The sequence below is a fragment of the Zonotrichia leucophrys genome, chromosome 29 (genome assembly GCF_028769735.1).
Source record: "Zonotrichia leucophrys gambelii isolate GWCS_2022_RI chromosome 29, RI_Zleu_2.0, whole genome shotgun sequence".
NCBI classification, from domain to species: domain Eukaryota; kingdom Metazoa; phylum Chordata; class Aves; order Passeriformes; family Passerellidae; genus Zonotrichia; species Zonotrichia leucophrys.
The window spans coordinates 3,181,070-3,196,313 of NC_088198.1; the positions used below are offsets into that span (position 1 = coordinate 3,181,070).

At 66.1% G+C, this 15,244-nt stretch overlaps 1 protein-coding gene across 3 annotated transcripts; it reads left to right on the forward strand.

Annotated features, from left to right (window-relative positions):
• The first annotated feature begins 1,118 nt into the window (after positions 1-1,118).
• Positions 1,119-14,465, forward strand: RAPGEF3 (Rap guanine nucleotide exchange factor 3). 3 transcript variants are annotated; one of them, XM_064734937.1, is made up of 27 exons: positions 1,119-1,379; positions 5,766-5,819; positions 6,014-6,120; positions 6,194-6,315; positions 6,388-6,562; positions 6,725-6,809; positions 7,034-7,094; positions 7,200-7,276; positions 7,667-7,813; positions 7,896-8,005; positions 8,419-8,510; positions 9,234-9,312; positions 9,443-9,593; positions 9,679-9,761; positions 10,130-10,169; positions 10,458-10,539; positions 10,627-10,773; positions 10,852-10,949; positions 11,078-11,203; positions 11,422-11,603; positions 11,704-11,794; positions 12,048-12,098; positions 12,666-12,753; positions 12,834-12,898; positions 13,040-13,094; positions 13,353-13,424; positions 13,882-14,465. In XM_064734937.1, the coding sequence occupies exons 1-27, from the start codon at positions 1,179-1,181 to the stop codon at positions 13,998-14,000; spliced, it is 2,760 nt and encodes a 919-aa protein (XP_064591007.1). In that variant the 5' UTR covers positions 1,119-1,178; the 3' UTR covers positions 14,001-14,465. The 3 variants fall into 3 exon arrangements, with proteins under 3 accessions (XP_064591007.1, XP_064591008.1, XP_064591009.1); XM_064734938.1 differs by having other exon boundaries at positions 8,422-8,510; XM_064734939.1 differs by lacking the exon at positions 12,048-12,098.
• Positions 14,466-15,244: the final 779 nt, after the last annotated feature.

Below are 15,244 nucleotides of genomic sequence, written 5' to 3' on the forward strand. Positions count from 1 at the left end.
CTTGGGCTGCCGGGGTGGGGCTGCCCGGGCTCTGCTGCCTTCCTCAGCCTCTTCCTCCTTCCCTTAATGAGCTCTGATTTGCATGGGGGGACGTGTCTGTGCACGGATCCCGGGATCCCGGCCGAGGGGAGCCCGGCTGGAAGAGCCCCAGAGCAGCTCCTGGGGAGGGGGGACTGAGCCCGGGGAGGTTCTGGTGGTCCTGGAGCCCCCCAGGAATCCCAGGAAAAATCCCAGAGGCAACAGCAGAGGGATTGGGAGGAGGAAGGCCAGGATCTGTCCTCAAGGATGTGCCCAAGGGAGGCCCCAGCTTGGAGGGACAGATTTGGGGACGCCGGTGTGACCCCCAGAGCCGCTGGGGTGCCTGGGCAGGAGGGGCATCAGGGGAGGCTCAAGGCTCTTCCCCAAATTCCTCGAGTCCAGCTGAGGATTCCCATCCCTGCTCCAGCTGGGGTGGGGGCCGGTTTAAAGGCAGATTTGGATTTTAAAAATCGGGATTTATTTCAGAAGTAAAGGCTCCTTTTGGCAGAAACCCCTTTCCTTTTTGGCCAAAAAACCCAGTAAAAGCTCTCCCAGGACTGCCGGGCCCCACCCCAGCTTTGCTGCTCCAGCTGGGGGCTGGGGGCCACCTCCCCAGTATGAACCACTTCCAGTACAAACCATTCCCCGTACAAACCATTCTCAGTACGAACCATTCCCAGTACGAACCATTCCTAGTATGAATCATTCCCAGTGCAATCCATTCCCAGTGCAAACCATTCCCAATACGAACCATTCCCAGTACAAAGCCCTTCCCTCTTCCAGCCTCTCTGGGTCCCCCCAGCAGTCAGGGCAGTGCAGGGGAGCCCCCCGTGACCCCCCCAAACCCCCAGGTCTGAGGTGCTCAGGGACTCCTGGAGACCCCCAAAACCCAGTCCCGGAGTTCCCGGGGGTCCCGGGGGTCCTGGGGATCCCGGTTGTGCCTCCCCCACGGCCGAGGGCGGCTCCCGGGGGTCCCTCCCGCCGCAGGTCCCGGTGCGGGGCCGTGGGAGCCGGGGAGGGGCCGCGGGCGGAGCCGCCGTTCCCGGGGCGGGCCCGGCGCAGCGGCGGCGGCGGCGGAGGAGCCGCTCCCGAGCCCGGCCCCGTCCCGAGGAGCCGCGGAGCAGCCCCGGGGCCGCCATGGCCTCGCCGCCCCCCGCCGCATGAAGGTGCGCGGGGCCGGGCCGGGGGCGGCGGCCGGGGGGGCGCGGCGAGCGGGGCTGGAGCCCCCCGGGGGTCCCGCAGCGGACGGAGCGCGGCTCCCGGGGCTGCTCAGGAGGATGCACTTGTTCCGGAGCTCCAGCTACGACGTGCGGCTGGAGGGGGCCGGGGGGAGCCTGCCCCGCATCCAGGGCATCCGCTGGGTGAGTGGGGAATGGGGGGAGCGCGCCCCCAAATCCGCTGGGTAAGGGGGAGAGCGTGTGCCCAAATCCTCTGGGTAAGGGCGGGGAGCGCGTCCCCAAATCCGCTAGGTGAGTGGGGCCGGGGGGAGCGTGTCCCCAAATCCCCATGGTCAGTGGGGCCGAGATCTCCCCAGCCCCGGGAATTTGGGAATGAGAGGAGGGGAGAGAGCCCAGGAGTGCAGGGAGCCAGGTGAGGGTGGAAGGAGCCAGGTGAGAGCACGGAGAGTGAAGCCAGGCGTGCGGGGAGTGAATCCAGGCGTGCAAGGAGCCAGGTGAGGGCACAGGGAGCCAGGTGAGAGCACAGGGAGCCAGGTGAGGGCACAGGGAGCCAGGGAGGGCACAGGGAGCCAGGTGAGGGCACAGGGAGCCAGGTGAGAGCACAGGGAGCCAGGTGAGGGCACAGGGAGCCAGGTGAGGGCACGGGGAGCCAGGTGAGGGCACAGGGAGCCAGGTGAGGGCACAGGGAGCCAGGTGAGGGTACGAGGAGCCAGGTGAGCTCACAAGGGCCAGGTGAGGCTGCAGGTGAGCTGCGCAGGCTGGGACGGGCAGAGCGGAGCGGAACGGGCGGCCAGGCGTGAAGCGAGCCCGGTGCCAGGTGCCCGGCGGCGCATCCCAGCAGGAAGGACATTCCAGGGGCGGGGGGACATTCCGGGGACACGCAGCGTTCCCCACCCGTTCCCACAGCACGGATTTGTCCCCCTGGCTTCGCGACCTCCCCTCGCTGGCCCCAGGAGCTGGGGGGGTCCCGGGGGTCCCTGGCCCTGCTCTCGGCCCCTCCTTGTCCCCTCCAGGCGGGGAGGTGACCCTGGAGCCCCGGCAGAGCTTCCGGAGCTTTGCGTCCTTCCCCTTCCCTCACTGCTTGGCCTGGGACTCTTTTCAAGAAAAATGTGGAATTATTTTAGGGGACAACTCCACTTTGGGCATTTCCATGCAGCACAGGGGCTCCCTCCCAGATAAGTTTTCCCTGTTTTTTCCCTTTCTTCCCGATTTATTTTTCTCTACAAAACTTTTATGAGCAGACTTTGGGGAGGGCTTTGGAGGGGCACTAAGGCTGGGTGAGCAGCAGGCCTGGAGCATTCCTGGGCTGAACTGGGATAAATCCCACCAGCCCTGGCAGCAGTGGCACCTGTGGCATGGCAGGAGTGTCCCCTCTGTGGGGACACCCGGGGATTGAGGGCACTGGAGCTGATCCCAGCAGGGAAAGGGTGATTTTGTCCCAGCACAGCCATTCCTGGGGCAGGTGAGGGGCAGGGAAGCTCCTCAGGAGCCACACAGGTCCCTTGTTCCCATCACTGGAAGTTCCTGGAAATTTCTCCCGGCTCCATCTCATCCCTCTCGGGGATCTGATCCCAGCAAATCCCTCCCTGCTCCAAAGGACAGCAGAGTCCCCAGGTGGCTCCGTCTTTCCCAGGGGACAAGTGCCACCGTGCCAGTGACAAGTGCCACTGTGCCAACCCCCACCATGTCCCTCGTGAGGACAGTGGAGCCAGAGCAGGTCCCTGAGCCCATCCCAGGGGGTGCCCAACCCCGTCCTGGGGGTGCTGAGCCCATCCTGGGGAATGCCCAGCCCCATCCCAGGGTTGCTGAGTTCATCCCGGGGGTGCCAAGCTGTGTCTCAGGGGGTGCCCAGCCCTGTCCTGGGGGTGCCCAGCCCATCCAGTGGATGCCCAACCCCATCCCAGGGGTGCTGAGCCCATCTCAGGGGTGCCCATCCCCATCCTGGGTGTATTGAGCCCATCCCAGGGGGTGCCGAGCCTGTCCTGGGGGATGCCAAGCCCCATCCCAGAGGTGCCCAACCCAGTCCCGAGGGTTGCTGAGCCCATCCCAGGGATGCCCAGCCCCATCCCAGGGATGCCCAGCCCCATCCCGGGGTTGCTGAGCCCATCCCGGAGGTGCCCAACCCTATTCCAGGGGATGCCCAGATCTGTCCCAGGGGTGCCCAGCCCATCCCAGGTGTACCAAGCCCATCGCGGGGATGCCAAGCCCCACCCTGGGGGACACTGAGCCCATCCCAGGGGGTGCCGAGCCTGTCCTGGGGAATGCCAAGCCCATCCCGGGGGTGCCCATCCCCGTCCCCTGGGATCCCAGCCCCGTCCCAGAGGATGCAGTGCCGAGCCCCGGCCTGCGGAGGCTGCGGAGGCTGCGGATGGGCGAGGACTTTCTCCGGAGCCCCGAGGCCCGAAATAGCCGCGCTTGTTTTCCTCGGCATCCCAAACAAAAGCGGCCGCGGGCGCGGAACGGCCGCTGGCGGCCTTGGCCGGGCGCCCGGCGCTGCCGGAATCCCGGAGAAAGGCAGGATCCCGGGGGCAGGAAGATGGAAAAGGCAACTCCTTAGGAAGCTGCTGGAGCCACGGAGTCACGGGGAGGGGGCTGGGGGCGTCCTGAGGGTCCTGACCCCGGGTGGGTGATCCAGGGAGGGGGTTTGGAGACAATAAGGGGGTTTGGGTGATTCCAGAGCAGTGAGGAATCTCGGGAAGGAGGAATCTGATCCTTGAGCGGGGTTTTGTGTCTCTTTCGGTGTCCTTGGAGCGCGGCCTGGCTCTGGGCCCCAAGGACAGAGGGGACAGCAGAGGGGGCTCTGTGCTGGGGGACAGCTGAGGCCATGTGGGGACCTGGGCAGAGGGACACCGGGGTGACACCTGGACCCATTTGGTGACACGAACCAGGAGGTGACAGGGACCTCCTGCACCCACAGAGGTGACACAAATCTCCTACACCCAAAGGGTGACAGGGACCTCTGGCTTCCACGGGTGACAGGGACCTCCTGCACCCACAGAGGTGACAGGGACATCCTGCACCCACGGGTGACACAGATCTCCTGTTCCCATGGGTGACAGGGAGCTCCTGCTCCCACAGGTGGCACCTCCATGTCCCCAGAGCAGCCCCGTGTTCCCAGCTCCTCCCGGCTCCTGTTTGCAAACATTTGCTCTGCTCGGCGCGGTTCCTGCTCGCTGCGGCCGTCACGGGGCTCGGCAGAGTTTGCAGAGCACCTGAGTCACCGTGTCCCTGCCTTGGGGACACTGTGGCCAGTTCAGGAGCGGCGTCCCAGCCTTGGGGACACTGTGGCCAGCTCAGGAGCAGCGTCCCTGCCTTGGGGACACCATGGCCAGGTGACACACCTCCTTAGGGACACTGTGGCCAGCTCAGGAGCAGCGTCCCTGCCTTGGGGACACTGTGGCCAGCTCAGGAGCCGTGTCCCTGCCTTGGGGACACTGTGGCCAGCTCAGGAGCGGTGTCCCTGCCTGGGTGACACCATGGCCAGGTGACACACCTCCTTAGGGACACTGTGGCTGGCTCAGGATCGGTGTCCCTGCCTGGGTGACACCATGGCCAGGTGACACACCTCCTTAGGGACACTGTGGCCAGCTCAGAAGCGGTGTCCCTGCCTTGGGGACACTGTGGCCAGCTCAGAAGCGGTGTCCCTGCCTTGGTGACACCATGGCCAGGTGACACACGTCCCTGCAGCGTTCCCAGAGCTGCTCGTGGCTCCTCCAATTCCTCCTGAGCCGTTGAGAAGCGCTGGGAGCAGGTGGAGGTTCACCTCGAGGATCCTGCACTAGTTAACTCCTGCACTAATTAACTCCTGCCCTCCTCAATTGGAAATCCATCCGGGATTGCCCCAATCTCCCCACCCACACCCCAGGAGGATCCCTGCAGATGCCAATTTTTGGGTGCCCTCCCGGGCTCTGTGGGACCCCCACAGCGGGGAAAGGGACCCCAAAACCCCCCATGGGGTGCCCCCCGTGCGGGTGGGCGTCCCTCGGAGGGTGCCCCGCGCCGGGTGAGCGCTCCCGGTGCCGGGAGCTGAACTGGTCTGACGGGTGCGGGCCGGGCTTGTTTATCCAGGGCCGTGGCCAGGAGGGGCCCGGGAGCCGCGGGGCCCGCGGGCAGAGCCGCCGCCGGGGTTCGGGGCTCGGAGCTCGGGCACCTCTGCCCGGCGGTGCGGGCGGGGCCCCGGGACAGGGGCTCGGCCCTCCCTGCGTTTGGTTTTACCCGGAGCATCCCCGAGGGGGAGAGCTGGGGGAAAATGAGCTGGAGAGGGGGACTGGGGTCAGGAAATGGGTGCTGGGGTCAGGATTTGTGCGCTGGGTTCAGGATTTGGGTGCTGCATTCAGGATTTGGGATCTGGGTGCTGCATTCAGTATTTGGGTGCTGGGTTCAGGATTTCTGTGCTGGATTCAGGATTTGGGTTCTGGAGTCAGGATCTGGGTTCTGGATTCAGGATTTGGGTGCTGCCCCTCACCTGGTGAAGAGCTGGGGGTGCCAGGACCCCTCCCACGTGTGTGGGGTGATGGGGGCACAGCAGAGCCCCCACAAACCCCCAACCCCTCCCCTTTGGTTTTCCAGACCCCGCTCCTGGACTCGGAATCCAGCCTGGACTATGGCCACAGCATCACCCAGGTGGGGGGGCCGGGGAAGCCCCCGGGGAGGTGAATTTGGGGGGCTGAGGGTTGGAGCACCCCCACACCCCAAAGCCATCGAGATGCTCCTCGGCCATTCCTGGGGTGGACAATGGCAATCTCAGGGCACTGAGGGGACAGGTGACAGCCCAGCCCCCCCCACCATGATCTCCCTTGTCCCCCTGCCACCCTCAGGCATCCTCAGAGAAGATCTGGAGGGCAGGCAAGCTCCTCTTCGCCCACCTGAGCACCTCCCGGCCCGGCCTCATCCGCGACCACAAGCACCACCTGCGGCACCACCGGTGGGCTGGGGGGGACCCGGGGGGCTCCGGGGGGGCTGTCCCGGGCGGTTCTCACCCCCTGTGCCCCCTCCAGGCAGTGCTGCTCGGGGAAGGAGCTGGTGGATTGGCTGCTGAGCGCCGGCGCGGCCGTCCAGACGCGCGGCCAGGCCGTGGGCATCGGGCAGGTGCTGGTGGACAGCGGGGTGCTGACACACGGTGAGGGCTTTGGGGGGCTCTGGGGGGTTCAGGGGGTGCAGAACCGAGCTGAGGGCCGCTGTCACCCCGCAGTGAGGCAGGAGTGGCACTTCCAGGACAAGGAGACGCAGTTTTACCGCTTTGCCGAGCTGGAGCTGAGCCCCGAGCCTGGCGCGGGGCCGCGGGACCCCGAGGAGCTGCTGGAGGCTTTGGGGTTCCTGGCGCAGCTGGGCCCTGACGCGCTGCTCTCCATGGCCCTGCGCAAGCCGTGAGTGCCCCAGGGGCTCCTTGGCACCTTTTGGACCCTGCTCGGGGGGTCTGGAGTGCCCACGGGGCTGCTGAGGGTGGGGGGACCCAACAGAGTCACCCAAAGAGGGGAAGGGGCTGGGGAGGGGGCACAGGGAGCCGCTGACCCCCCGGCCCCCCCCAGGCCTGCCCAGCGCACGCAGGATGAGCTGGAGCTGATCTTTGAGGAGCTGCTCCACATCAAAGCCGTGGCTCATCTCTCCAACTCGGTGAGCGCGGCCGTGTCCCCGAACCTGAGGGTGTCCCCTCACCCCCAAATCCTCCTGAACCCCATCAGCTCCTGTCCTGGCTCCCCAAATCCTTCTGCACCCCTTTCCTTCCATCTAAACATCCTCTCTGATAATTTCTGTGCCTCCCTTGGCCCTTCCCCGCCATTCCCCATCCCCGTGTCCCCTGCTGGCCCAGCCGGGGTGACAGCGCTGTCCCCATGCAGGTGAAGCGGGAGCTGGCGGCCGTGCTGATGTTCGAGGGGCACCAGCGTGCAGGCACCGTCCGTGAGTCACCCTGAGCCCCCCGTGGGTCACACTGGGGTGTCCCCAGCACGGGGACACCAGAGCTGTTCCCAAAATTGTGGATTTTCCCCCTTTTCCTGGGCACAGTGTTCAGCCAAGGTGACAAAGGCACCTCCTGGTACATCATCTGGAAGGGCTCGGTCAACGTGGTCACCCACGGCAAGGTGGGTTTGTCCCTGTGCTGGAGGGACACCTTGGGGACACCTCAATGTCACCATCCCTCACCTACCCAGGGCTTGGTGACCACCCTGCATGAGGGGGACACCCTGGGGACACCCCAGTGTGCTGTCCCCAGGGCTTGGTGGCCATCCTGCACGAGGGGGACACCCTGGGGACACCTCAGGGACACCCCAGTGTCACCATCCCTCACCCCTCTACGATGTCCCCAGGTCTTGGTGGCCACCCTGCACTATGGGGACACTCTGGGGACACCTGGATGTCACCATCCCTCACCCCCCGTGCTGTCCCCAGGGCTTGGTGGCCACCCTGCACTGCAGGGGACACTCTGGGGACACCTCAGTGTCTCCATGTCTCACCCTCCACGATGTCCCCAGGGCTTGGTGGCCACCCTGCACGAGGGGGACGATTTCGGGCAGCTGGCGCTGGTGAACGACGCTCCGCGGGCAGCCACCATCCTCCTGCGCGAGGACAATTGTCACTTCCTGCGCGTGGACAAGCAGGACTTCAACCGCATCCTCAAGGTGGGCCCGGGGGGGATTCTGGGGGGGATTTTGGGGGGATTTTGGGGAATCCCGGCCGGGCTGATGACGGGATCGCCCCCAGGACGTGGAGGCCAACACGGTGCGGCTGAAGGAGCACGGCAAGGTGGTGCTGGTGCTGCAGAAGGACCTGCAGGGGGGCAGCGGCCAGGCGGCCTCGGCGCGGAGCAGCAGGTGACACTCCTGTGCCCCTGGTGGCGGGTGACACTCCTGTGCCCCTGGTGGCAGATGACACCCATGTCCCTGTCCCCCTTTGGCAGGTTACAGCCCTGTCCCTGTCCCCCTTGTGGCAGGTGAATCCCCTGTCCCTGTCTCCTGAGCAGCAGGTGGCACACCTGTCCCTGTCCTCCTCATGGCAGGTGCCACCCTTGTCCCCTGAGCCACCCCTCTGCCCTTTCCAGCCTCCCTCGGGGCAGTTTTTGGGAGGAACAAGGGGACGAGGAGCAGGGACACCAGCCCGTGCTGTCACCAGCCCATGGTGGCACCAGCCTGTGGTGGCACCAGCCTATGGTGGTGGCACTGCTGTCACCAGCCTGTGGTGTCCCTGCCTGCAGCCATGGTGTCACTTCCGCCCCTCCTGTCCCCAGCAGGTACCTGGTGATGGCCGGGACACCTGAGAAGATCCTGGAGCACCTGCTGGAGTTCATGCGGCTCGATGCCACCCTCTACGACCCCGTGGGTAGGTGGGGGTCTCCCCCCTCTGTCCCCCCTGTGGGGGTGTCCCCGTGTGCTGGGGACTGTCCCAAAGCCACCCGGACACGGGGCTGGGGACAGGCGGGGGGAGCGGCACCGAGGGGGTTCCTCATTCCCGGTGTCCAACCCCAAATTCCACTAAAAACCCCAAAAGCCGAGGCCGGGAGAGGGCGGCGGCTCCGGGCGGGGAGCGAGCGGCTCCTCTGAGCGGGAACGGCTCCTCGGTGCCTCTCGGTCTCCCTCTGCCTTCAGAGAGGAGAAACCGGGAGAGCCGGGAGCCAGGAGGTGTCCCCAGCGGGTCACAAATCCCAGCCGGGGACAGGGCACTGCCTTGGAGCCGATCCCTGGGATTTGTCATCCCATCCTGGATCCCGGGGATTTGTGATCCCACCCCAATGATCCAGCGCCTCCTGTGGGGTTTAGGAACAAAATCTGCCCTGCCACCAGCGGGGTCCCCGTGGTGGGGACATCCCAGGACATCCCAGGCAGGGCACAGGGGATCCTTGGCCAGGTCCCCATAGTGGGGACACCCCAGGCAGGACATGGAGGATCCTTGGCTGGGTCCCCATGTCCCCACAGCACTGGGGACAGCAGTGACAGTGCCCTGTCCCTGGTGGGACACCCCAGGCAGGGCACGGGGGATCCTTGGCCAGGTCCCTGTGTCCCCACAGTGCTGGGGACAGCAGTGACAGTGCCCTGTCCCTCACAGACACGCTCCTCGGGGATTTCCTGCTCACCTACACCGTGTTCATGCCGACCTCGCAGCTCTGCCGGGCCCTGCTGCACCAGTATCCTTCTGTGTGGGACTGGGCCCCAAATCCCCTTCCAGCACCCTTGGGTGCATCCCCATCTCCCGGGTGCCATCCTGGGGGTCCCTGCCCCTCTCCACGTTTCACTGGTGCCCTTGACTGGTGCCAGTTTCCGCGCGGAGCCGCTGGAGGGCTCGGAGCAGGACAAGGCCTCGTACGCCCTGCGCAAACGGCGCAAGATCCTGCGGCTGGTCAGCCAGTGGGTGCTGCTCTACGGGCGGCTGCTGCAGGGCGACCGCAGCACCACGGCCCTGCTGCAGGTATGACCAAGGTGACACTGCCAGGGTGACACGGTGACACCGCGGGGACCACCCTGTGCTCACCCCATGCCCCCTGTCCCCGCAGAACCTGGCGGACCTGGCGAGCCGGGACCCTCAGCTGGGCGGGCTGTGCCAGGAGCAGGGCCAGGAGCGGCGGCGACCCCGAGCGTGAGTCCCCCTGGTGTCCCTCAATGTCCCCCCAATGACCCCTGATGTCCCCCAATGTCCCCTCGGTGTCCCCTGATGTCCCCCAGTGTCCCCCAATGCCACCATGGGTGCCCTGGGGAGGAGCTTTTGGAGTGGCTCTGGTGCCACCTTGTCCCCAATGTGAGGGTTCCCGGCCATGGGGAGGGTGGCACATGCAGCTGGGTAGGGCAGGGGGGCTCGGAGGTGGCCGAGGGGTGGCCTGGGGTGGCTGCAGTCCTGGAGGTGGCTGCAGTCCCAGGGGTGGCCACAGTCCCGGTGGTGGCTGGTCCCAGTTCTGTTCCCACCAGGAACTGCATCTCCATCCTCCCCTTTCCCTGCCCCTCCCGCAGGCTGGAGAACGGTGACGGCAGCGTGTCCCCCCAGCCCAAGGTAGGGACCCCCTCTGAGGGGTGACAGGGCAGGATCTGGGTCCCCTCTGCCCTTTGGGGACACGCCACAGCAGGGGTGGTGGCTGTGGCTGTGTCCTCCTGTCTGTCCCTCCTTCCCCAGCCCCGGAGCTTGGGTCACACAGGACACGACACAGCAGGGATGGTGGCTGTGCCCATGTCCTTCTGTCTGTCCCACCTTCCCCAGACCTGGAGCTGGGGTCACACAGGACACGCCACAGCAGGGGTAGTGGCTGTGGCCGTGTCCTCCTGTCTGTCCCTCCTTCCCCAGGCGCGGAGCTCAGGAATGTGGCTGGGGAGCCCCGAGGAGCCGATCCTGGACAGCACCTGCGCCCTGCGAGCGCAGGACAAAGGTACTGCCCCCTCAGCGGGACTGTCCCCCGCAGCACGGGGACACTGAGGTCCCTTCTGTCCCTTTGAGGTCCCTTCTGTCCCCCCAGTGCCCTACGAGATCTTCAGGGCCGACCACTCATGCCTGGTGGCGGTGCTGCCGGTCAACGCCGCCGTGCAGGACGTGCTGCGGGCGCTGGCGCCGCGGCTGCGCCGGGACCGGGAGCACGTCCTGGTCAGGGTGAACTCGGCCGGAGGTGAGGGGACACCCCGGGGTGGCCTTGTCCCCGTGTCTGTCCCCTCCTCTGTGTCACCCTGCCCTTCCCTCCGCGCAGAGCGAGCGGTGCTGCCGCAGGACGCCGTGGGGGTGTTCACAGCCCTGGGCCTCAACGAGAGGCTCTTTGTGGTCAGCAGGGACGAGCTGGGCAGCCTGGTGAGTGTGCGGTGGGGTCTGGGGTGGGCAGCACTGGGTGGAGCCCCCAGAGGGGTAGGGGGCTGCCATGCCTTGGTTTGGGGTCCTACTGAGAGCAGAAAGGGTCAGGGGTCCTGTTCTGTGCCCAGACCCCCCACCCTGAGCAGCTGGGCCCCCACGCCGGCTCCTCGGACGCCCTGGACCTGATCAGCTCCAAGGACCTGGCCAGCCACCTCACCGACTACGATTGGAACCTCTTCAAGAGCATCCACCAGGTGTGGCCTGTGGTGGGAGCGGCTGGGAGGGGGGTCAGGACACCCCTCACCTGCTGGGAAGGGGTTCAGGACACCCCTCACCTGCTGGGAAGGGGTTCAGGACACCTCTCACCTGCTGGGAAGGGGTTTGGGACACCCCTCACCTGCTGAGAGGGGGTTCGGGACATCCTGACCTGCCAGGAGGGCTCCAGGAGACCCCTGACCCGCCTCTCTCGCAGGTGGAGATGATTCACTACATTGTGGGGCCGCACAAGTTCCGCGAGGTGGCCACGGCCAACCTGGCGCGGGTGCTGCGGCGCTTCAACGAGCTGCAGTTCTGGGTGGCCACTGAGCTGTGCCTGTGCCCCGAGCTGGGGCGGCGCGCGCAGCTCCTGCGCAAGTTCATCAAGCTGGCGGCGCAGTGAGTCCCTGTCACTGTCCCTGTCACTGTCCCTGTCCCTGTCACTGTCCCTGTCACTGTCACTGTCCCCACGGCTGACCCGTCCCGTCCCCGCCTGCAGCCTCAAGGAGCAGAAGAACCTGAATTCCTTCTTCGCGGTGATGTTCGGTGTGAGCAACACGGCCGTGACTCGCCTGGCCAAGACCTGGGAGGTGACAGAGGGGGGACAGCGAGGGGAGGGTCTGCAGGGTGGGAGAGCCCCTGGGGAGGGACAGACAGGGGTCTCTGGGTGGGACAGACAGTGGGGATGGGACAGCCGGGGGTCTCTGCATGGAACGGGGGGGTCCCTGGGTGGGACAGGTGGGGGTATTTAGGAAGGGACAATCAGGGGTCTCTGGGAGGGGCAGCTGGGGGTCTCTGGGGTGGGAAAGGGGGGTGCCAGCTCCTGATCCCATCCCTACAAAGAGATTGCCCCACAAGATCCAGAAGCTGCATTCGGCTCTGGAGAGGATGTTGGTGAGTGCAGCCCCTCTGCCCTGTGCCCCCCTTTCCTGCCCCATGTCCCCCTTCCTTCCCCATGTCCCCTTTCCTGTCCCATGTCCCCTTCCCTGCCCCATGTCCCCTTCCCTGCCCCATGTCCCCTTCCTTCCCTGTGTCCCCTTTCCCTGCCCCATGTCCCCTTCCTTCCCTATTTCCCCTTTCCCACTCCATGTCCCCCTTCCTGCCCCATGTCCCCCCTTCCTTCCCCATGTCCTCCTTCCTTCCCTATTTCCCCTTTCCCACCCCATGTCCCCTTCCCTACCCCATGTCCCCCTTCCTTTCCCATGTCCCCTTTCCCTACCCCATGTCCCCCTTCCTTTCCCATGTCCCCTTCCTTCCCCATGTCCCCCTTCCTTCCCCATGTCCCCTTCCTTCCCCATGTCCCCCTTCCTTCCCCATGTCCCCTTCCCTGCCCCATGCCCCCTTCCCAGCGGGATTTGCCCCTGGAGCAATGGGGAGGGGGTCCCACTGTCCCCCCTGTCCCTCCCCAACCCCGTGTCCCCCCACTGTCCCCCCCACCCCCGTGTCCCTGCCTGTCCCCAGGACCCCTCGTGGAACCACCGTGTCTATCGCCTGGCCGTGGCCAAGCTGAGCCCCCCCATCATCCCCTTCATGCCCCTGCTGCTCAAAGGTGGGTCTCTGCTTTTGGGGACCCCCCGGGTGTGCCCAGCGCTCCCCAAGGACCCCGCTCTGACCCCCAAACCCCCCCAGACATGACCTTCATCCACGAGGGCAATCGCACCCTGGCCGAGAACCTCATCAACTTTGAGAAGATGGTGAGAGCGGGGCGGTGACCCCTCCCAGGGCCCTGCTGTGCCCTGCAGGCAGAGCTCTGGCACTGCCATGGTGGGGACAGAGATTTTGGGGATCCAGGTGGGGCCAGGTGGCAGCAGGTGACCTCTGTGCCTCACCCACAGCACATGATGGCCAAGACCGTGCGGGTCCTGCAGCGCTGCCGCGGCCACGCGCATGGTGAGAGCTCCAGGGAGCTGGGGAGGGGACTGGGAGGGTCTCCTAAACAGGGCTGGGGTCCTGGGGATGGGGCTGAGACCCTAAGGATGGGGTTGAGACCCCGGGGATGGGGCTGAGACCCCGGGGATGGGGCTGAGACCCTGGGGATGGGGCTGAACCCCTGGGGATGGGGCTGAGACCCTGGGGATGGGGCTGAACCCCTGGGGATGGGGCTGAGACCCTGAGGATGGGGCTGAGCCCCCTCTCTCTGCCCCCCAGCGCCGCTGTCCCCGCTGAGGAGCCGCTCCCCGCACCGGCCCGAGGACGCCAAGGCCGTCAGGATCTCCACATGTACGTCTGGAGCTTCTCAATCGGACCCCTAACCCAGCCCCAGGGGACCCCAACCCTCTGAGGGCATCCCTGAGCGGGGGGAGAGGGGATGGAGATGGAGAGAGCCATGGAAGGGTCCATGGAGAGATCAAGGAGGATCCATGGAGAGGTTGATGGAGAGATCCATGGGGGGATCCATGCAAGGATCCATGGATGGATCTATGGAGAGATCCATGGATGGATCCATGCAGAGATTCATGGATGGATCCATGGAGGGATCCAAGGAGGATCCATGGAGGGGTCCATGCAGAGATTCATGGATGGATCCATGGAAGGATCCATGCAGGGATCCATGAGCCAGTCCAGGGAGGTTTGGGGAGGTTTTGGGGTGACACAGGGGGTCCATGGGGTGATCCTGCAGGGATCCTGGACAGGCTCACAGGCTGTGCCCCAGCCTTGATCTCATCCTTCCCCACAGGCTCGGAGCAGTCCCTGAGCGTGAGGAACCCCGTGTCCACCTGGGCCTACCTGCAGCACCTGAGGGCCATCGACAGCCAGAAGGAGCTGCTGAGGCTCTCCCGGGAGCTGGAGCCCTGAGGGCAGCGGGGCTGGAGCCGGGACAGGGGCCTGGAATGGGGATGGGGGGTCCAGACCAAGGATGGGAGCCTGGAATTGGGATGGGGGCCCAGGATGGGGATGGGGGGTCCAGACCAAGGACGGGGGGTCCAGACCAAGGATAGGGGCCCAGAGTGAGGATGGGGGCCAGGAGTGAGGAGGGGGATCCAGAACCATGATGGGGGCCCAGAGCAGGGATGGGGACGGGGGCCTGGAATAGGAATGAGAGTCTGGAGCAAAGATGGGGGCCCGGAATGGGGACAGGGGACCACAGCAGGGGATGGGGGCCCATAGTGGAGATGGGGGGTCCAGAGCAAAGATCGGGGCTCAGACCAAGAATGGGGGGCCACCAGAACAGGAATGGGGGCCCAGAGTGAGGATGGGGTCCAGAATGGGGATGGGTGCCCAAAACAGGGATGGGGGCCCGGAATGGGATGGGGCCCGGAGCAAGGATGGGGGTCTGGAGCAGGGATGGGGGCCCAGAATGGGGATGGGGGTCCGGAGCAGGGATGGGGGCCCAAAATGGGGATGGGGGCCCAGAAGGGGGATGGGGGTCCAGAGCAAGGATGGGGGTCCGGAATGGGGATGGGGGTCCAGAGCAAGGATGGGGGTCCAGAGCAAGGATGGGGGTCCGGAATGGGGATGGGGGTCCAGAGCAAGGATGGGGGCCCGAAGCAGGGATGGGGTCCCAGCTGCCGGCGGCGGGGCAGCCCCTGGCTCTGCTCCCATGGCCCTGGGCTGTGCTGGAGCCCCCCAGAGCTCGGCCCTGGACTCAGACCCGGCCCCGCTGAGCTCCGGGCAGGCAGGGCAGAGCAATAGAGGTATTTTTGTACTCACGGCTGTGCTCCCCATTCTTCTCCGAGCCCGGAGTCACCCCTGCACCTCCACCCCCGATGTGACCTTGGGGACGGCCCCGGAGCTGCCCCAGGCGAGGTGACACAGCGCTGGCACCAGGAGGGCACAGCTCAGGAAATGACTGAGGGCTGAGGGAGCTCCAAACCCGGCCCTTGTTGCACCAAACGCCGCTCCCGTGCCAGCTGGCACAGCCGGGGCCGCTCCCTGCTCCGGGAGGGATCCCAGCATCACCCCAGCATCCTCGGGAGCTCTTTGGGGTGGGGTCTCACCTGCCCAGGTGGGGGGCGCAGGGTGGGAGCCTCTCACCCTGTCCTGGGGCTGTGGCTGCTCCCAAAGCATCGGGGTCGGGTCCCAGGTGAGTCCGGGGCTGC